We start from the raw sequence: 22,426 nt of genomic DNA, 5'->3' as shown, positions 1-22,426 counted from the left end.
CATTGAGCAACTTCACTTTCACTTTTCACTTTCATGCACTGGAGAAGGAAATGGCAACCCACTCCAGTACTCTTGCCTGGAGAATCCCAGAGACAGAGGAGCCTGGAGGGCTGCCGTTTATGGGGTCGCACAGAGTCGGACACAACTGAAGCAACTTAGCAGCAGCAGCAGCTGTGTGTGTGTGTTAGTCACTCAGTTGTCTCTGACTCTGTGGTCCCATGGACTGTAACCCTGCAGTCTATGTCCATGGAATTCTCCAGGCAGATAGAATCTGTAGTGCCTTTCAAATGAAATAATTTTATTTTCTCTGTAGTTTCTCCAAAAATGTAGAAAATTAAAATTTGTTTAAATCATCTGAAAAATATACTTTATATCGTTTTAACATGACTGGATTACTTTATGCTTTCCATTAGCATATATTTCAACCCCAGATTAAAATAAACTCTTTAAGGTCAATACAAAGCCTCTGGTGTCTGACCCTAGTGGTGGATCAATAAAATGTTGATTTCAGTGTCAGCTGAACCTTCTGGTGTATGTGTGCTAAGTTGCTTCAGTCGTGTTCAACTCTGTGCATCCCTGTTTACTGAAGCCCACCAGGCTTCTCTGTCCATGGGGATTCTCCAGGCAAGAATACTGGAGTGGGTTGCCATGCCCTTCTCCAAGCAATCTGCCCAACCCAGGGATTGAACCCAGGTCACCTGCATTGCAGGCAGATTCTTTACCTTCCAAGCCACCAGGGAGGCAACCAACAAAACTTCTAGAGTGGCTGTTTATTTTGGCAACCATGGAGATGTATGGCTCGTATCTTCTTGCAAGACAGAACCTGCTTTGGGGAGCTCGGTCAGCTGGCAGCCTCCTGCTGCAGCCTCTTTGGGATACCCTCAGCTTTCCCACCACGGTCATGCTTTTTGGGTCCTGGGCATTTCTTGCCAGCACAGGACCTCTCTTGGGGCACTCTGTGCCTAGCTCTCAATCTTCCTACCTCTCCCTCTTTCACACGTGAGCCAAGCCTCATGGTCTGGAAGCTTTTTCTGCCGTCTGCTCACCCTTCCCATTATCTTTCAGAGGCATGATTCTGAACACATTTCATATTTCTGACACTGTCTTGGCATTTGATTCCCAGAGGACCAAACCAACACAGATGTCTATTTCTCTTTGCCATGTAAGCTTATGATGAACAAAACTAGGCACATTTCACATAGTGTGCTTTTGCATGATATGTTAACTATATTCCCGAGAAAATGCTTTTTAAAGCAACCATTTGTAGTTCCATTTATTTTTGCCTGTTGTTGCTGAGGTGAACTCCTACTGGAACATGTTTGACACTGTTATGTACTAAGAAGAACTCTCATGGTGTGTTTTCCCTTACTCAGTTTGTATAGCTTTTGCTCACTTTTTCATGAAGTCTATGTTTAGTTTCTATTTCTCTCGGGTCTGCTTTCTGACTCCTTGAAGGTTAAAGTGGTTAGGTCACATGAACATTCCTCCACATCTTCTTCCTGCATATCTGCTCCACGTAAACTATAGAAATCAGTTGGATGAGCCATATAACAATACTTTTTGAAACAAAGTAAGCATCCATTATCTTTCAGTTCAGTTCAGTTCAGTCGCTCAGTCGTGTCCGACTCTTTGTGACCCCATGAATCGCAGCACGCCAGGCCTCCCTGTCCATCACCAACTCCCGGAGTTCACTCAAACTCACATCCATCGAGTCAGTGATACCATCCAGCCATCTCATCCTCTGTCGTCCCCTTCTCCTCTTGCCCCCAGTCCCTCCCAGCATCAGAGTCTTTTCCAGTGAGTCAACTCTTCGCATGAGGTGGCCAAAGTACTGGAGTTTCAGCTTTAGCATCATTCCTTCCAAAGAAATCCCAGGGCTGATCTCCTTCAGAATGGACTGGTTGGATCTCCTTGCAGTCCAAGGGACTCTCAATAGTCTTCTCCAACACCACAGTTCAAAAGCATCAATTCTTCTGTGCTCAGCCTTCTTCACAGTCCAACTCTCACACCCATACATGACCACTGGAAAAACCATAGCCTTGACTAGTCGGACCTTTGTTGGCAAAGTAATGTCTCTGCTTTTCAATATGCTATCCAGGTTGGTCATAACTTTTCTTCCAAGGAGTAAGCATCTTTTAATTTCATCATTATCTTTAGTCATTACTTTTAATTCTGTCACTCACTTTGGTGGTCTCTAGCATTAACTTTTCAGACACAGAGTCTGAAAGAACAGCATATATTCAGTCTCTGCTATACTACATTATATATGTAAACCTAAAAATGCCAAATAGCTTCTTGAATATCTGCTCTGTTCCAGCTCTAGAACAGATCACCTTCAAGTGTCAGTTTCAGAGCAGGTTTCACGTGACCCAGACAATAGGCCAGTGTGGAGCATAAAGACATCTTGGCATTTTGGATCCATTCTGCACTATATTGAATGAGATGTATAGATTTTTTTCATCAGTTACATACCCAAGAACTACGTCCTCTAGCTTTCAATTAGGTCAGAGGCTGTCTTTTTAGTCATCTGATGAAATAGTTCCAATTACAATCACCAGGGTCATTTTGCCATACAAATTTGTGCAAATTACCCATCCTCTGCTCTAGAGCTATCAAGTTAAAATCTCTGGCCATGGAACCTGGAAATGTGTATTTTATTAAGTCCTTAAGAGATTCTAATGCTCATCTGGGTGTGGGAATCATTGAATATTTCATTGCCTGAATGCCTTAGTCATGGACACATAAGTGAAAAGCAATATTCAGCGAAGTATCTCCAGGAAAAAAAAGAAAAAAGAAAAAAAAAAAACAGATTCAAACCAACCATGAAACAGGTCTAAAGCCACAAAGTAGATATTTATCCTTCCATATAGTAATAATAGTTGTTGACATTTGTACAATATCAACTGTATGTCAAGCTACATATTCTACACCACTTACATCTTTAATCCTCAGATTTAGCTCTAGGGATGTAGGTAATATTATTTTCCTTATTTTATACATGAGAAACCTGAGGATAACAAAGGTGAAATGAACTGCTCAAAGTCCCATTTCAGACATGTGCCAGAGCCAGGATTCAAATCCACATCTACCTGATTCCAAAGCAAGAGTTTTTACAAGCACTGTACCACGTGGCTTCATTCCCACACGTCAGCACCCACTGCTGACTGATCATATTGCCTATACTTTTTCAGTTCATTGCTTTGATCCCAGCCTCAGACCCTTCAATGCTTGTGGAGAGTGGGAAACTCTCAGAACTGTTGCTATGTCCAAACATAAAAAATTCCAAAGACTGAAGCTTGCTTGTTCCGCTTAACAAATAACAACAGTTATTTAGTATTCCTCACTGCCATCCTACAGTGAAGCTGCAGCAAGATGAAAATGCTAATATCAAACTAATTCCTAGGAAGTGAAGGAAAGACAACATAATGCAGGAAATGTGGTAGAAGGTATGAAAAAAAAGGAGCAGGCAGTGCTTCCTTCAGAACTGGAGTGTATATCTGCATATTAGTCAGGTACAGAGCTCACACCCAATCATCCCTGCTTCCACTCACCAAACCCCCTTCCTCACTCCCATCGCATATTATACATCAGTATCATCTGTAAATGTCCAAATCACTAAGGGTTAAATGCTACTCATATTGCCCACTGACTCGCTTCGACTTCTCAGTCTATTTTAGTGGCCGTACATCAAAACAAATATAAATTAGAATTTTCTGCCACCAAGTGGTTAAAATGCTTCTTTGCACCATTGGGTAAGTTTCTTCTTACATATTATTTCTTGGGGTTATTAAGTTTTTAAACATGTGCTTGTTGAATACCTACTACATATTAGAAACTGATTCGAAATTTTTGCTGTATAGATGTTAGATTTGCATTCAAATTCACGTGGCAGATTTAGAGTAGAATTCGTCACATAAAAAAGATCCAAGTGGATTTATTACTGTTTAGTCAGGTACCATTTAATTATATAACTGGTTCTCAGTGAGAGCCGATTTTGATCCCACATGACCAGCAGTCTAGGGTGCATCTGTAATACCTGGAGACAGGTTTGGTTGTCAAAACTAGTGTTGGGTTCTATTTTTGGCATCTAGGGGTGAAGACCAGGGATACAGGCAAACATTATACAATGCACTAGAAGACCTCCACAGTAAGGAAGTACCTAACCCATAAATGAAGTGAAATGGGAGCACTGAATATGAAATAGAAAAAGTGAAACAGGCTGAAAGTAAAAGATCAAATTAAAAACCTTATTTTTAAACATGGCTGCTCATTGGAATTACATCTGGAGCTTTGGAGCAAAAAAACAATACCTGGGTATTTGTATTTTTCAAAAATGTGCATCTGGATTTTAAAAAGTGATTATAGATTTTTCTATTAAATGGCAGTGTTAGTGATATAAAATTCTATTATTTTCATTACACATATTTTCTAATTTTCCTTGTAATGGCTTCTTAGATACACCTGTCATTGAAAAGTGGACATTTAATTTTCAAACACATGGAATTTTTAAAGTAAAAAAAAAAATTACTCAGCCCAAAGTGTTAAAAATGTTGCAACTGAGAAAGCCCAGACTCTGCCTACTGGATGCATGCAAAGGGAAGCCATGTGTTATGCTAAAACGGTATGACATACTGTAGATCCACACTTTAGAAAACCTATAATCGTATGCATTCTTAAAACTGTTTTCTGGCTTTCCCTTGCCTCTTTTGTGTCATCCAGTATGTCAGTTTGTAAGTCATCTGCCTCAGACCTTAAAACCAGCTCTCCAGGTTTCAGATATATTTTTCCCATGTGGTTGAGTTGTAGCCAGCTGTTTCATGAACCTAGATTGTACATGCCTTGTACAGCAAGGTGTCCGGAAACCAAGTGATCTCCATTAGTTACCCAAAAGTACTTCTTCATTCATTTCATCAGCCAACTACTTCTGATCATTTACCATCTGTCTCAGAATGATGGCTGTGGGGAAACTGAGATGAACTAAACAAAGTCCTTTCTTCTGTGGAGCCCAGGAGGGTGTAGACAATAACCATGTAAACAAGACAATGAATAAGTAATTGGCATGTTATGAAGGATACAAGAGGCTTCTTAGGTGGTGCTAGTGGTAAAGAACCTGCCTGCCAATTCAGGAGACATAAGAGACACGGGTTTAATCTCTGGGTTGGGAAGCTCCCCTGGAGGGCAACCCACTTCAGTATTCTTGCCTGGAGAATTCCATGGACAGCGGAGCCTGGTGGGCAACAGTCCTTAGGGTCACAAGGGGTCAGACACGACTGAAGCAATTTGGCATGCACAGAGCACGAAGGATACAAAAGGCCTAACTTTCTTAAGATCTGTTTTCGTGGGGTGGGCAGAGAAAGCCATCTGAGGAGCTTATACATTCATCTCAACTCCAGAGGATCAGACAAAGCAAGTCAGTCAGGCAAAGACCCAGGAAGATAATGATGTGGGGATTGGGAACAACAAATTCAAAGGCCTTAAGTTAGAAAAGAGCAAATGAAAGACCACCTGTGGGGTTATTAAGTTTTCAAAAAAGTATTATTGCCATAGGTGTGGTGTGTTGTGGAGCTGCTTTAATTTGGGATGATTGGCACATCATGTACTAAGGTCCACACATTCATCTCTAAAATAATCTCAAAGAAGTATAAATTTTCACTTTCTTATTTCCATGAACACCATTTGGATATGTTCGTGGCCTCTAACAAAAGAAAACATTAAATTAATAATTGGTCACCATGAGGCTAGGTGTTCATAAGTAGATGGCTGTGATGCTCCAAAATTCCCTTTGTTTGGATCTTTTCCCTCTGGTTATGAACCTGTCCTCACCCTCCATGCTTTAGCTTAAAAACTGAGGGGTGGAAGTGAGCTTGACTCTGGTCATCATGTTTAATGATGTCTTTAAAGCATAAGTCACAGTTTGAAATTCAGGAATCATATCTAATATTATAGGTTAAGATCATTATATTTTATATCATTATAAAAATTAATGATTATGTTATTTGCAAATGAATTAAATATTAAAATATGTTGAAGTTTACATTTGTCTCACAAATTCATAAATTAATGGGGTTTGAAGGACTCCAGTGGAAAAGGCAATGGCACCCCACTCCAGTACTCTTGCCTGGAAAATCCCATGGATGGAGGAGCCTGGTGGGCTGCGGTCCAGGGGGTCGCAAAGAGTTGGACACGACTGAGCGACTTCACTTTCACTTTTCACTTTCATGCACTGGAGAAGGAAATGGCAACCCACTCCAGTGTTCTTACCTGGAGAATCCCAGGGACAGGGGAGCCTGGTGGGCTGCCGTCTATGGGGTCACACAGAGTCGGACACAACTGAAGCGACTTAGCAGCAGCAGCAGCAGGACTCCAGAGATCAACTAGGGCATTCTCTTCACTATCAGGAGAGATTATAGGATTTCAGCTTCTCACCTAGTGTTCCACAGCTAAACTGAAGGCAGAACCAGATTTGAATTTTCAGGCTTTTGTCAAGAGTTCTTTTACAGAACCTAAGCCATCTTTCTGGTTAATTTGGTCAATTGTATAATTTTATCTTATTTTTTTAAAAGTTGATATCAAGTTAAAAAAAATACAGAATGTCTGTATTCTTGACATTTTTAGAAAGGGTGAAAGAGAAAGGGAAATAGCTACATGAAAAAGGATGTTATCTAAAGAATATCTTCACAATTATACATATATTTTATGAATCTTGTCAGCCTTGCCGTATTTTCCCTATTATTATAACTCAGCTAGATAATTATTTATGTTCTTCATTAAATACCCAGGACATAGCACAGTTCTTTACATATAGAAGATGCTCATAAAATACCTGTTTAATGGATGAATGTGTGCATAGCTGCTTTACTTCAATGTGTGGCCATTTATAGCATCAAAGAATTGGAGTTAAGGATTTTAATTGAATTTCATCGGGCTTCTCTGATAGCTCAGTTGGTAAAGAATCCACCTGCAATACAGAAGACCTGAGTTTGATTCCTATGTTGGAAAGATCCCCTAGAGAACGGAAAGGCTACCCACTCTGGTATTCTGGCCTGGAGAATTCCATGGACCGTATACTCCAGTGGGGTGGTAAAGAGTTGGACATGACCGAGCGACTTTCACTTTCATTTTACTTCTAACAGAGGAGGAAATGGCAACCCACTCCAGTGTTCTTGCCTGAGGAATCCCATGGACAGAGGAGCCTGGTGGGCTACAGTCTATGGGATCACAAAGAATCGGACACAACTGAAGCAAGCAAGCATGCATTAGCTTTAACAACATAGATATCACTGGGAAATAGAAATCATGGCTGTCTTAGTAAAATGGTCTTGAAGTTTCTTTACCCCTGAAAAAATTTTGCACCCCGCAAAATATATATCTGGAGATACTGTGTTTTGTTCAGTTTCTCCTATTTATTTCTTTGCAAAGCCATTTTCCCTTTAGAAAATGTGTTAAAGAGGTTTCTAATCTTTCTCTTAGCATGTTAATATGGTGCTTTACCACCTCTCTTGCAGATTGCTTTCTTTGTCATTTGCCTCTTCAAGCATATGTATTATTTGAAAAGTCCTACCCAGATAGGGTATTATACACGTCCTAAAATTCAAATAGATTTATTAGTGCTTTCTTGACACCTGGATCCTATCCCTCAACAAAGTCGTCTCCTGGTGTTTCCTCAGGAGTCTCATCACAGTCTACTGCATGTGCAGATGGTGCTGTCAGTCGTGCTGGACTGTGGCTCCCTCACCAGTGGACTTCTGAGATCACCACTATTATTTTCTCAACTTGTTTGTCTCTCCCTCTACCAAGGATACAACTGTGGGAGTGTTAAAGCATGACTCTCATGACAGCATGACTGACAGCCACAAAGTCTAAGACAGTCCTCAGACAACCTCTAATAGTCACCAAGAGGCTGAACACACCTAAAACATCTATGATTTGTGTTGGAAGAAAGAATATTAAGCAAATTAAGTTAAAATGGCACTATACATATAGAACAGAGAAGGCAATGGCACCCCACTCCAGTACTCTTGCCTGGAAAATCCCATGGGTGGAGGAGCCTGGAAGGCTGCAGTCCATGGGGTCGCTGAGGGTCAGACACGACCGAGCGACTTCACTTTCACTTTTCACTTTCATGCATTGGAGAAGGAAATGGCAACCCACTCCAGTGTTCTTGCCTGGAGAATCCCAGGGATGGGGGAGCCTGGTGGGCTGTCGTCTATGGGGTCGCACAGAGTCGGACATGACTGAAGTGACTTAGCAGCAGCAGCATACATATAGAAAAGATTATGTATATAAGACTATTAGTTCATATGTGTAACTATCACATATGAAACTATGAGATAAATGCCATCACATTATTTAAAAATTAAATAATAATCAATTTCTAATTCTTTTCAAATTACAGTTTGCACATAGTAAACAATCAAGTATAAGGAGCTCAGAAGATTTCCAGTTAAACAGTTTCACTAATCCTCCAAGACAATATCAGGTAAGCATGAGGTTTTAAAGAAATAAGACTAGTTATTTGTAATATTTAGAAACTCACCCAGTGCGATTATTAAAAGGATAATGACCTGTTATGATATTTTTTCAGTGATAATACACTAATACAAAAAATATTTATTGAGTAATTACAACATACCATGCACTTTCTAAGTACTAGAGATACAGAAGTAAATGAAATAGATGAAATCTTGCCATCATGGGAATTAGACCCTACATGTTTATTGTATCAAGACTATATTCAAAAAGCATAAGAAGAGAGTAAAAGTCACCTCAAACTCTATTACTGAGCAATTAAGACTACTTACTTTTTGTAAATATTCTGCCAGATGATTATACGTATGTGTATAATTTTACATACATTTTAATATTATTATAGAAATGTTTATGCAATATTGGGCTTCCCTGAAGGCTCAGTGGTAAAGAATCCACCTGCCAATGCATGAGATGCTGGTTTGATCCCTGGGTTGGAAAGATCCCCTGGAGAAGGAAATGGCAACCCACTCCACTATTTTTGCCTGGACAGAGGAGCCTGGCTACACTCCACAGCATTGCAAAAGAGTTGGACACAACTCAGTGACTAAACAGCACCACCAACAAATATGCTGTGTTATCTAAATGAGATAATAATATATAATGAGTAATAGTTTTCCACTTCGCAAAGCATATATTCATATTAATTTTAATGGATGTACTGTATTCCTTTGTACAAATAAATAATCCCCTATTGATGAACACTTAGGGTTTATTTTTTCCACTATTGTAAGGAGTACTACTATGAACAGACTTGTTTGTATACCTAATTACATCCTTAGAATAAGTTATTGAAAGTGGGACTTTATTGTCTATCATTTAATTTTGGGCTTAGGTAGTAAGATTTGGTTTAGCTATATATCCATCCACTCAGGACTTCCTACATATGTGCTGAGCCTCTTATTATTAATAAAAAGTATATAGTAAAAGCAGTATCCTCATGGTAGAAGCCAAGTGCTGGAGAAATATTATTACATTGAAACTAGCCATTCCTAAATTATTAGAAAGTATACAATCAAAACTGGCTACATTTCTTGGTAATGGAGGGGAAAATCCATAAATGAGGCACATTTACTTAACTTTCCATTCCCACAGGCCGAACTGCACACCTTTGACCCACCCAGCTGAAAGGCTGTGTCTTGTTCTAACATTTTTCAAGTAAAATACAAGCAATGAACATCAAGGATTACGCATTTGCTCTAAACTTACTCTTTTCTCATGAATTAACTTTTGAGTCATTAGCCCTGGTGATGTTAAAATTTACTTTAAAATCTGTAGATAGTATACATTCCCTATCAGATAAATCATCTTAATCTCTCATAGCTATCACTTCAAAGTATTTACTAAAGACAGAAAGATTCAGAAGCTTATTCCAAATGAGAGATTGGTCATGAATGTAAAACTAAGATGGATTTCTCCTTTTCCTGTCTAGAAAATAATGAAGAGGCTCATTAAAAGATATGTATTACAAGCCCAGATAGACAAGGAGAGTGATGAAGTGAATGAAGGTGAGTTGAAGTCAGCCCGTGAGCATGAGCCACACCTGGGGCCTGAGGCCAAGCTGAGGGAGAGCTGGAGAGGTGGACGTGGGAAGGGTGGGCTTCAAGGGGAGGAGACCGCATCGCAACGGGCATCAGCACTGCCTCATGCTGAGGAAATAGAGGCTATTTCTCCAAAGGGCAGATGCCGTTGGCTAGATAAGTAACTGTGGTCATCCCTTAGTCTTTGTGGGAGATTGGTTCTAGGACCTGTGTCAATACCAAGTTCCTCATACAAAAAAGGAGTATTGTATTCCAGTCTATCCTTCATATTCCAGATGCGGAGCCTGCAAACAGGGAAAGTAGACTGTACTATTTTTGTGGGGGGCTTTAGAGGGAGAGGACTTCCCTGGTCGTTCAGACAGTAAAGAATCAGCCTGCAATGCAGGAGACCCGGTTTGATCCCTGGGTCAGGAAGGTTCCCTGGAGGATGGCATGGCAACCCACTCCAGTATGCTTGCATGGAGAATCCCAAGGACAGAGAAGCCTTCACAGGGTTGCAAAGAGTTGGACACAGCTGAGTGACTAATGCTTTTACTTACACTTGGAGGAAGAAATCAGTGGGTGGTGAAAGGGAGGGTCCATTGGCCCCAAAATCCTTTAATATTTGTTGCCAGTGTTTCAATTTCAATTATTTTAGGGGGACTTTCATTATAAGCTTTCTCTATAATCTTTTCATTACCCAAAATACTTAGCTGAGAAAACAGAAATCTGCCCCCATTAAGAGTGATTTCCTCTGAAAAGATTCAAAATACAGATATGTGTGGAATTAAAACAGATTTTGATCTATACAGAATCACTAGCTTCTCTGCATTACATATTTACAATTTAATTCTTGTCACTCTTGTTTTTCAAAGGGGAACTGAAGGAAATTAAACAAGACATCTCAAGTCTCCGCTATGAACTCCTTGAAGAAAAAACTCAGAATTCAGAAGACCTGGCAGAACTTATTAGAAAACTTGGGGAGAAATTATCAATGGAGCCAAATCAAGAGGAAAGCAATAGATAATGCAGAGACTTTCTTAAAAATTCATATTTATTCGTCCACTTGAAGCCATATTATTTTCTGATTTATTTTTTTAAGTGCCACTGTGACCAGCTTTTGAAAAAGAAAAAGTTCAAAGATAACTTGGGTCATCCAATCATTTGGAATTCTACTATTTAATATTTATGGTGATTAAATTTCATTATTCAGGTTAAAGATTGCAGATTATGATGAAAATTACACCCAATTGTTTGGTGCTTTTCTTCATAAACTGCTTTCTTGGGTCTAACTATTGTGATTATGTGAGTGCCATGTAGCGTCTGTCTGGGGATCGTTTCGCTGGCAGGGCAAACACACTGCACTGTGTTATTTCCCCTGATGGTGACTTCAGGCATCTTCTTGCCTGCTCTGTGGACCCCTGATGGTGACTTCCAGACTTGAATTTAGAGAAAAATAATCTCTTGCCATTTAGAGAATACTATTTAATCATCCACCCTTCTTAGTCCCCACAAAATAGGCTTGATATTGTCTGTGCAAAGTGGTGTTAAATCGCTCCTAAATTTTCTGATTCATCTCTTTGGATATTTTACCAGTGAAAAAGTGCTGCCTTCACTGAACCTTGGAAACAAAGTTCAGTGTGTGGTGTGTGTGTGTGTGTGTGTGTGTGTGTGTGTGTGTGTGTGTGTATGTGCACACATGCATATGAAATACTTGTCCTGTTTTCTTTTGCAGCCAGTGTAGATACTTAAAAGCTCTTTAAGTTGTACTTTTTATTGTGACTAAAAAGATGTTGGCCAAATAAGAACTTTTTATTGGAGAAGTATCAAAGCCACAGACAATTGTGTTTATTTGGTCAAATGACAGCACAATTTTGTACCATTTCCAAGGGTCTTTATAGGTGATTTCCTACATATGGCAACAGATGGAAAGGAAAAAAATGTGTAGACAGAACTTGCAAATACTTATCTGTTATTCTCAGTATATTCTACACTCCTCTCAAAATATATAAAATAAGAATTTGCATTCATGAGCATTTACCAAGAGGTTGCTATTATGTATTGATAATGTGAGGCAATATCTAAAAGAAAGAAATGAAGGTTCACACTTCAGCTACCCAGACTATCAATATTTAGATGATGCTGGGCATTGACTGGAAGTGCTGCTTTAAACTCAATAAAGAGAGGCTTCATATGCAAAATTTTATTTTAAAGATAAAGTGGTCACAGAGAATCTGGTTAGCCCCAACTTTGATTTTGTTTACATCAAAAAACCTTTATGTAACCAGATCTGAAAATTTAGCTGAGATTTTATATTAGGTGACTTTTGTATTTATGGTTATCACTTAATTGAAAAGTTATTTAGTGATACAGAAAAGGTCTGTTTTCAAATGTTCTGTGACAATATTTGAATCAGAAATTGTAAAAATCAAACTCATACCAAATGCACTACCCATGAATTAAAATAACCTAAATGCAAAAACCTTGTGTGTTATGCCATGCAAGAGATTGGCCTCCATGCCAAGCAGCATTCTGTGACAGCAAATGGGCTTGATTCTAGAAGATTCTACAGAAGATATTTAGATTCCTCAGCACTCCAGCCACCAGGAGCACCAGCAGCTCCGCAGTGGCCAGGCTTACCAGGTAACAGGTGGTGAGTTGGACTGACTTTTGATTGACCTGACAAGATGTAAGTTTTGGAAATGCAACAGGCATGATGGTGGCCCCCTCAGTAAAAGGCAAAGTGCTACGTGTTATTATTCAAATTATATGTCCTGAGATCAACATATTTCCTTCAAAGGGCAGCTGAACTGGCATCTTTTCTCATTTCCTTTTAATTGGAAGATGATAAGAGAAACCAAGCATATTTTAAGAAAGGGTTTAAGAATTCCAGCAAGAGCTTCTTAATTTCAAGGCATACTGGCAAAGGATGGTCAAAGCACAACCATCCTGCAAAAGTCTCAAGACCACTGGCTTTAAATCATGTATTCATGTTGAATCTGCTTAACCTTTTACAATTAGGGGATTAAGAAATTTAAATGTGTTTATCCAAACTGTTCTCTCTCATACTTCTTCTCTGAGATTTGGAGCTTTCTGGACTTCGGGTCCCAGAAGGAGGACAGAACAGTGATGTCTGATACTCTGACCACACAGCTCCTCCCTGAGGGCCAAGCCTGCCCACTCCTGGGCCTGTTTTACTCTGCTCTTCTTACTCTAAAATTGAGAAATAATACAAATTCAATGTTATTTTACTAGGTGTATAAAATTAATCACAAGAATCTACTGTCTGCTTAAAACTTTGCCAGGGATTAAGAGATAGAAAATGCATCTGACCTCAAGGAGACTGCAACCAAGTAAAGAAATGGGACTTCATACAACTATAAGAAGTGCTTACTGAATATTCACCATCTGCTAAGTACTGTGATAAATGCTTTCTGTGCTCTGTGTAATTTAATATAACAATGCTTACAATGGGTTTTCCTGGTGGCTCAGTGGTAAAGAATCTGCCTGCCAAGCAGGAGATGAAGTTCAGTCCCTGGGTCGGGAAGATCCCCTGGAGAAGGAGATGGCAACTCTAGTATTCTTGCCTGGAAAATGCCATGGACAGAGGAGCCTGGTAGGTTATAGCCCATGGGGTCACAAAAGAGTCAGATATGACTAGACAACTAAACAACAGCAACCAATGCTTACAATAGCTGTATAAGGTAACTATTATTACTATCCTCATTTTAGAAATGAGAAAACAGAGGCTTTTAGTGGCTAAGTGACTTGCATACAGAGTAAGTATCAGAATCAGGACTAAAACCTAGGCCTGCTTCACAACAGAGGTCTCACATATACCTGGGATCTTGACCAGCTAATCTGCAGTGTGATTGCCTCAGTGCAAAAGCTCATAGTTCAATCTGTAGGGGAAGAAAAATAACCTGTACCTGAAAATCCAGTGTTCCATTGTATACCCAGTCCACAGGCACATAATCACATTAATCAAGGAAGGCTATGAGTAAAGAGAAGATCTGATTTCAAAAGGATTGTAGATACAAAAGAGAATAAGAGATGGAGATGTATATTAAGGGGAGGGGGGAGCATACAGTGAGCAAGACCAAGAGTTGGACATGAGTCGGGGGCACAGAGGAAGAGAGAGTGAATTCAGTGGCTGTGACTCAGGCTGAGGAGAACAGATTGATTTTGGACAATCTATCCCACCCATCCAGCACTATTCCTGTATGAAAGAATCTTATCACTATATGAATAGTTTTTTTTTTTTAATATGAATAGTTAAAAAAGAAAAAATATATACTAAAATTTCAATTAAAATGGAGAGACTATGCAGCAGTATTTGCCAACCAGGCAGCCTGACCTAAAAGTGCTCCAATAGAATCAGTCTGTACCAATATCCAGCTTCAGGCCAAGGAAGAGCTGTTTCTCCAAGTGCCACAGTCTAAGTATAACTTTTATCTGTTCCAACAAGCAGGTATAGCTTCCTTCTTCACCCTGAAACCATCCCTTGGGGTCACGTGCTAGGTGTTCCCACCACTCTGCTGAATGGTGCTGGGTGGGAGGTTCTACTGTAGTTACAGCCTCTGCCCAACTAGAGGCTGCAGGTTAAATCACTAAAGAAGCAGAAAAAGATATGAATTCTTTTTTTTAGATCTGAATCTCATTTTCATATAATTAAGAAAAGCCTTTTTAGTAAGTACACATTGTTTAAAACTGTTTATTTAAGTACATTTTAGTGTTTTTTTTATAGTTTAGCCTAATCTAAAAATGATATAGTATACATTAATATATCCTTTGAAAGTGAGATAAAGGAAATGAGTATATAATCTCTGTTTTACAGAATACTGGAACAAAAGTCCACTTCAATATAGGCAGACAATTTGAAGTACAGAACAATAAAATATTATAGAATAAAAAGGTAAATTTATTTCCTGGTTGAATTAGCAATAAGAAAAAATACCAAAAATGTCAGAACTAAAATATTAACAGTATCAAAAATTTGGTCTTAATCTGTTTTGATCATCTATCACTGTACAGAAGAAGTCATCTAGAGATTAGCTCAAGGTGGCAGAGTAGAAATTCTCCCCCTTATGAAAATACCAAAATCACAACTGACTGCTATACAAGAATCAACAAGAAAATGCTAGAACCTACCAAAAAGGATGTGAATTCTTGACCCAGACCTCTGTGTTGTACTTGGGAAACTTATCTGAGCAGCTTTCCAAGTGAGCAAGTTGATCACAGGTTGTGTAGGAGTACAGCTCAGCATCTTACCACTGACAGTCAACTTCAAAATTCAGCTACCAGAGAAATCTGTTACCATAGAAAACATTGACTTTTCTGAGTATTTACTTTTATATGTGACTACCTGAGGTTAGAGATACACCACAAACAAAAGACTCAGGTAATGAAGGCAAATTAATTGAATCATTAGAATGATTGCTCGAAGTTTCTTCTTTACTTTGTATTTACAGCAACGACTGTAAATATTTCTGTGGACACTTTTAAAAACTTTCCCAGTATGAATTTGATAACACCTATTCTCAAATCACAGAAAGTTTTCATTTTGAAATCAATTTTTGATGAGACTTTTGTACAACTGAGTAAATAGCTAGAGATACTGACCAACTGTATGATAGGCTTTTTTTATATTAATGCCATTTGACTGATATATATCCAGTGTAGGTGGATCATGGGGACATTGATTCAAGTTTTTCAAACTCTTTGAAAATGACAAAGCAAGCAGCCAACTTATTCAATGATAAGGGGAATTATACCTACTAAAGAGATCATATTAGTCATAGTGCTAAAAAATAGTTTTTCAGATTCATAATAGTCATCATACTCCCTAAGTATCATGTTATCAAAGACATTGAAGTAAAAACTAAGAGAAATATTGGTATGTACAGAATCTAAGAATGGTTTACTTTCTTCTTTTTCTAATGGCCACTCTGAAAGCCGTAAGCTTCTGTCATTATCTACTGATAAACTATAGGAACAGTGTGTAAAAGGTAGACAAATAGGTATGCCCTCTAGTAAATGCATAGAACATTAATATTTTTTCCTAAATCATTAGAGGAAACCTTGATGACGACATTTAAGAAATGAGTTTTGGACGCGACTGCCCTGCCTTTTTGTCCTCATCGTTGTCCATGAAAATAGACTTCTGAATCATTACAAGAACAGTCTCAGAATAAATTTACTAATTATCATGTCTGAGACTAAAAGTACTATGGCAACTCTCTGCTTCTGCCTTAACCTTTCCAGTATTTTGTGATTCAGTCGTCTGACATTTACCCTTCACTCTCCTTCAGGAAATGGACTATCCTTCAGAATAATTGGAAGAAGTAAAATTTCAGTGTTACATGATGTTTTAAAAAATGTTATCATGTTTTCATATTGCTGCTACTATTAATATGTAGAATAATATTATAGACACATATACATAGTTTGTCATTATATTTAGTCTGTAATCATATAATGCATGTAAAATATATGCCTGTTTTATATATATAAATCAAAACAAAGACATTTTTCAAAATATGGTTATAATCCTAGAAAAAAACAATTATGCTTGGGCTTCCCTGGTGGTCCAGTGGTTAAGAATCTGCCTGCCAATGCATGGGACATGGGTTCAATCCCTGCTCCTGGAAGATCCCACATGCTGCAGAGCAGCTAAGCCTGCTCGCTCTAGAGCCGATGTTCAGCAACAAGAGAAGTCGCTGCAGTGAGAAGCCTGCACACTGCAGTGAAGTGGCCCTGCTGGCCACAACTAGAGAGAAGTCTGCACGCAGCAATGAAGACCCAGCACAGCCACAAAAAATAGATAATGCTTACAAATCTGCACTTTTTGATTGTTTCTTTTCTCATTTGTCCTTTTCTTTCATTTTCATTTCAATGATTTCAACTTTTCCCTCTAGTCTCTGTATCTACCTCCTCTACTGAGTTTCTTCACCCTAGTAGTTCAGAGTATACGTTCTAGAGCCAGAACATGGGGGTTTGAATCTGACCTATGACAATCATCAGCTGTGCATTTGTCATTAAGCTGTTTAACCACTCTGAGTATACTAAATTCTGCAGATGAAAAGAAGCTAACATCACCTTCTGCATAAAGTTACTGTGAGGATAAAATGAGTTATCTTAGACTCAAAAATCATTCTTGCCGTGTATAAGTATTTGGTTAATGGTAGCAATTGTAGAGAAAGAATGTGGTTCTCGAATTCTACCCTGTCTTAAATCTCTCCCTCCTAAATCTCATAATATTGTATGAAATTTATGTTTCAACTCATGTTGCTCTGATTAGTTGGAAAATGTGTCTGGAGCACTGTGCTAAGAAAGGATCTGTTGAGATCAGTAAGAAAGAAATATACAGAGACTAGATGAGAAGTTGGCCCTCTGGCCCAACTTCAAGGAAGGTTTTCCTTCCTTGAAAAAAGAAATCATATTTGAATAATATTTAGAAAACTCTTAAGGCATATGTGTCACTTTTGCTTGTGATAATTTTGTATTGTTATAAAATATTATCACAAAATATTTTAGGGCAGGTACTCTTAGATCTCAATCAAAAAATTTTTATTTAAAACCTATTATATTCATTGCAATGTGCTGGGTGCCATTGCCAATAACAGTGATAGAAACCAAAAACAAGTAGTTTATATAGAATCAGTAGTTTGATGGGGCCTACTTTATTCATCCTAGAGAGCTATACAACACTTGAGAAGAAATTCTTTACCATGTGCCAAGTAGAAAATGAAGCCTGGACTCATTTGTCAGTGTGTTTTGACCTGGGCTTTACACGAGGAGTATCTAATGTTACTTTTGTTCCAGGAACTTTTAGGCATCTCCCTGCCTAGTACAGATACTGGGATGTTGTGAGTGTCAGCAATAGGTGGCTTATTCAGTCATTTCACTTAAAATTAAAACAATAATCAGGATTCATTTTTTACCCTCCAGGAGCCTTAGTCAGACACAGGAGTCAGACATGTCGCCTGTTCGATGCTGTGAAAGCCCCCAGGCGCGCATCAAGGTATTGGGAGTGAGGTGTGTTATTTCACGTCAATGAGACTTCTGGTTGGAAGTAACATATATTTCAAACAAGCCTGCCCGTAGGCTGACACATTGTTCTTTCCACATCCTGGAAATAGCGGTATTGGAAATACATCTGTGGTGGCTTGGCACGATGCTTGCTCTCATACAGGCTGTCTTAAATAACGTTTCCCAGAGCAGACTTGGAATGAAGTCATGCTCCCAGGCCCAGGATAAACTGATGAAGAGTTGGGAAAAGCAGGACAGGGAAGGAGAAATCCTCACAAATGTGTGATGCAGGCAAAATCCCACTAAGGCTTCATTTTCCACTTGGCAGATGGTAAAGAATTTCTTCTCAAGTGTTGTATGGCTCTCTAGGATGAATAAAGTAGGCCCCATCGAACTACTGATTCTACATAAACTACTTGTTTTCTGTTTCTAGTACTACTATTGGCAATGGCACCCAACACATTGCAATGAATATAATAGGTTTTAAACAAAATTTTTTTTGATTGAGATCTAATAGAGTACCTGCTCTAAAATATTTCATCAACCTGGAGGAAGTTCTGCCTCTGATCCATTGGTCTTCATCTAGGAGCTGCCCCAAGAGGACAAAAACTCCCAGGCTCTTTGAGTAAGGCTTCAGTAGCCCAAAGCAGGCCTGCAGAGAGCATGTCAGGTACAGACACTTAGAAGCAAAAGCACACAGATGTCAGGGAGGGGTGCACTGTAAAGGGGTCTGCTAGCATCTGGAGAAGCCCCGACAACACCCGCTCCACTCCCAATGTACAGTGGGCATGTACCTTTTTTTTTTCTTTTCTAATTAATTATTTTTGGGTCATACTGGGTCTTTGTTGCTGTGTGGGTTTTTTTTCTGGTTGCCACAAGTGGGGGCCCCTCTTTACTTGTGGTGCATGGTCTTCTCATTGTGGTGGTTTCTCTTGTTGGGGAACACAGCTCCAGGGTGCTTGGGGGTACTCAGGCTTCAGTAGTTGCAACACGGGCTCAGTAGTTGCGATGCCCAGGCTCAGCAGCTGTGAGTATTCTGAGCACAGGCTCAGTAGTTTTTGTGGTGCACGGGCTTAGTTGCTCCACAGCATGTGGGATAGTCCCATGTCTTCCCAGGGGTCAAACCCATGTCTCCTACACTGGCAAATGGATTCTTTACCACTGAGTCAACAGGGAAGCCCCAAGAGATTCTTGAAACCAAGGAGATTCTGCGTTAGTCATACTTAGGGTTAAACCAAGCGGTGTCTGTACGCATCAGAAACAGGACTGTTTCCTGAGGCGGCTGCTTACTTCATTGAACTAGATAAGTGTTGAGAGTTACACACACATGCTGGACCGACATACCTCATGAGGCAGCTAGGCCCTTAAGATTATCCACCAGTTGGCATTCCTTTAAGTAGAGGTATAATACGTTCCTTTGAAATGTAATTTTAATAAGGGTGATATATTAAGCAGTTATGAACATCAAACTGAAAGAATTTATGTAGACCTCTGGATAAAGAGGTCCTTTATAAAGAGGTCCTCATTCCTCATAAAGAAGAATGAGACCCAGAATTGGTAACTTTAGATGAAAGTGGGTCCAAGAAAAAAAATCTAGAATATGGGGCTGTTCAATTAGACCACTTTACAACCAATCATAGCAGTTGTCCTTAGCTTAAAGCACAGCAGAAATGTAACAGAAGGCTGTGGAGAATGCAACAGCTCAGGACAGCCTTAATAAAATGCATCAAAGAGCATCAATGACTAATGATTCCCTTACATGTCCTACTTCACAATACTCACAACACTGTTGCCACCAAAAAAGGATTTGCATGAACCCTCAAAAAACATATATTGCATCTGTGTGCTCAGGCATGTCTGACTGAGCATGGACTGTAGCCTGCCAGGCTCCTCTGTCCATGGGATTTTCCAGGCAAGAATACTGGAGTGGTTGCCATTTCCTTCTCCAAAGGATCTTTTCAACCCAGGAATCAAACCCGTGTCTCTTGTAATTCCTGCTTTGGCAGGCAGATTCTTTACTACTATGGCACAGGATTTGTGTCACAGGTACTTACAGGGTTCCCAGAACATAGTGGGTGCTCAAAGTATATTTCCTGAATGAATATACATATTGGATGAATGTGTTTGGTGCCACTTGCTACTCCAGGAGGGCTTGCTATTCCCTAGGAGAAGAAAAACAGAACAGGCCTTGGGCAGACAAAACTCCTGAGAGAAACCCTTTCAAGACTTGCTGTCCAAACACTTTGACAGGAGACCCCACTGACCTCCTGCAGGCTCTGTCAGCATTGCAGTCTAGTGAGGGACACAGATTCTAATGCTGCAGGGCTCTCTCTCTCTGGTCACCATAGAGGTGTACCCTAGACTGACAGAGAGTACACACAAGTCTGGCCTGACTTGGGCTCTTTTTTCCATTCTTTGAGAAATTTATTCTGGTCCCAACCTCCTGGGTATCACCTTTCATCTACATCAGAAGAGAGATTAGCGTTGAGAGGAGGTCTGCCTGGGTGACATAGTGCAATCAGAATTTCTAGGGAGAAAGGGGCAGCAGGAAGCTGCCTTTATCTCTGCTACTTTGGTTTCCTTTATCATCAGAGGAGGGGAGTAATCCTTGCTGTGCACTTGACATCCTGAGATTATAGTGAAGTGCAAAAAAAAAAAAAGAAAAAAAAAAAGTGATATCTCTAAAATGTTTACAAATTGCCCCACAGAGCAAAGCAGCCACCCTGAACACAAAGTCAGTGATGGAATTTCACCCCATAAGAGTTGTCATTTGCTTGGAATAATTGAGACTTTTCTACCAAAATCTCATTGTTAAGTACTGGGAAAAGAGCAAATATCAACCCAGTCTTTGGTTTCCTGAAAGGAGCTAATCGGTGGGTCCACTTTGGCTTCTACCATTCAGAATTCCTTTCATTCTCTTTTTTTAAAAAATTGAGGTGTAATTGACCTAATACATTATGTTAGTTTCAGATGTATAACATGATGATTTGTTTATATTGTGAAATAAGCACCACGATAATTCTAGTTAACATCCATCACCACAAATAGTTACAATTTTTTTTTCTTGTGACAAGAACTTTCAAGATCTACTCTCTTAGCAACTTTCAAATATACAATACAGTACTATTGACTATAATTACTGTGTTGTACATGACATCCAACTTGGGCTTTTTTGTTCCCATTATGCCTGGCTGCTGACCAAACCACAATGTATTCTATCCCAGATCTGGGAGGTCACACTGACACAGTTCAGGCAGGCTGGTGACAGGACCTGCGAGGAACCAGGCAGGCTTGCCCCACCCTGCTGATGCCAATATGTGGCAATGTGGTTCAGAGAGATGCACATAGCTTTTGAGACAGACCTTGAAGGACGCTTGCCTCCCACCTGCTGACACTGCCTTGAACTTAGAGAAATGTGGAACATTTCCGAGGGGCTTATTTTCCTCAGTTGCTTAAAAATGCCTTCCTCATGACTTCCTCATAAGGATTAAATAAGAGCATGTACAAGAAGCACTGTTTCTCTAAGGACAGTACAACTGAACATCTTTGTCAGACATTGGGTGATACAATCCTCAGACATCTTTTACCTTCTGTCCTCCCCAGATACCCAATTCACTTTTTAAAACTGAAGTAGACTGATTTACAATGGTGTGTTAGTTTCAGGTGTACAGCAAAATGATTCAGTTATATGTACATACATATCTATTTTTCAGAGTATTTCCCTTATAGGTCATTACAAAATATTGAGTATATTTCCTTGTGGTAACCTATTTCATTTATAGTAGTGTATATATTAAACCCAAACTCCTAATTTATTGCTTCCCAGTTCCCCTTTGAAAAGTGTTTTTCATGTCAGTGGGTCAGTTTCTGTTTTGTAAATAAGTTCATTTGTATCAGTTTTTTAGATTCCACATATAAGTGATGTACAATATTTGTCTTTCTCTGACTTCACTTAGGATGATACTCTCTAGGTTCTTCTATGTTGCTACAAATGACATTATTTCATTCTTTTTTATAACAGTAATATTCCATTGTATTACAAATATACCACATCTTCTTTATCTGTTTCATCTGTTGATGGTCATTTAGGTTGCCCAACTCACTTTTGAGATAAAATAATCCCAGGACACACCTCAGGATATGTATCTGGATCAATAAAGACCTGGTTGAGGCGTTCACTGACCTTTGCCAGGTGTTTGGGGGAGGGGAGTCATCCAGAGAAATATCAAGGCCCACACACCCCGTTTTGTCTGTAGGCCTTGGTATCCTAAGTTTCCCCTCCAAACTTCACACATAATTTGCCTTCAGTGTAGGGTTGCTCTTTCTGATGGGGATAGCTTCATCCTGGG

General features: G+C 39.3%; 1 protein-coding gene across 1 annotated transcript in view; it reads left to right on the top strand.

Annotated features, from left to right (window-relative positions):
• The window catches only part of TRPC6 (transient receptor potential cation channel subfamily C member 6), a 167,990-nt gene extending 156,118 nt beyond the window's left edge, over positions 1 to 11,872 (top strand). Inside the window, exons 11-13 of the mRNA XM_027563913.1 lie at positions 8,396 to 8,479; positions 9,959 to 10,034; positions 10,922 to 11,872. Of these exons, the coding sequence (XP_027419714.1) occupies positions 8,396 to 8,479; positions 9,959 to 10,034; positions 10,922 to 11,073 (312 nt within the window). The 3' untranslated portion in view covers positions 11,074 to 11,872. The remainder of the gene's footprint in view (positions 1 to 8,395; positions 8,480 to 9,958; positions 10,035 to 10,921) is intronic.
• The last annotated feature ends 10,554 nt before the right edge of the window (positions 11,873 to 22,426 follow it).

This window comes from Bos indicus x Bos taurus, chromosome 15 (genome assembly GCF_003369695.1).
Source record: "Bos indicus x Bos taurus breed Angus x Brahman F1 hybrid chromosome 15, Bos_hybrid_MaternalHap_v2.0, whole genome shotgun sequence".
Taxonomy (NCBI): Eukaryota; Metazoa; Chordata; class Mammalia; order Artiodactyla; family Bovidae; genus Bos; species Bos indicus x Bos taurus.
Note: the sequence above shows the minus strand (reverse complement) of the source record. Positions and strands in the feature narration are given on the sequence as shown.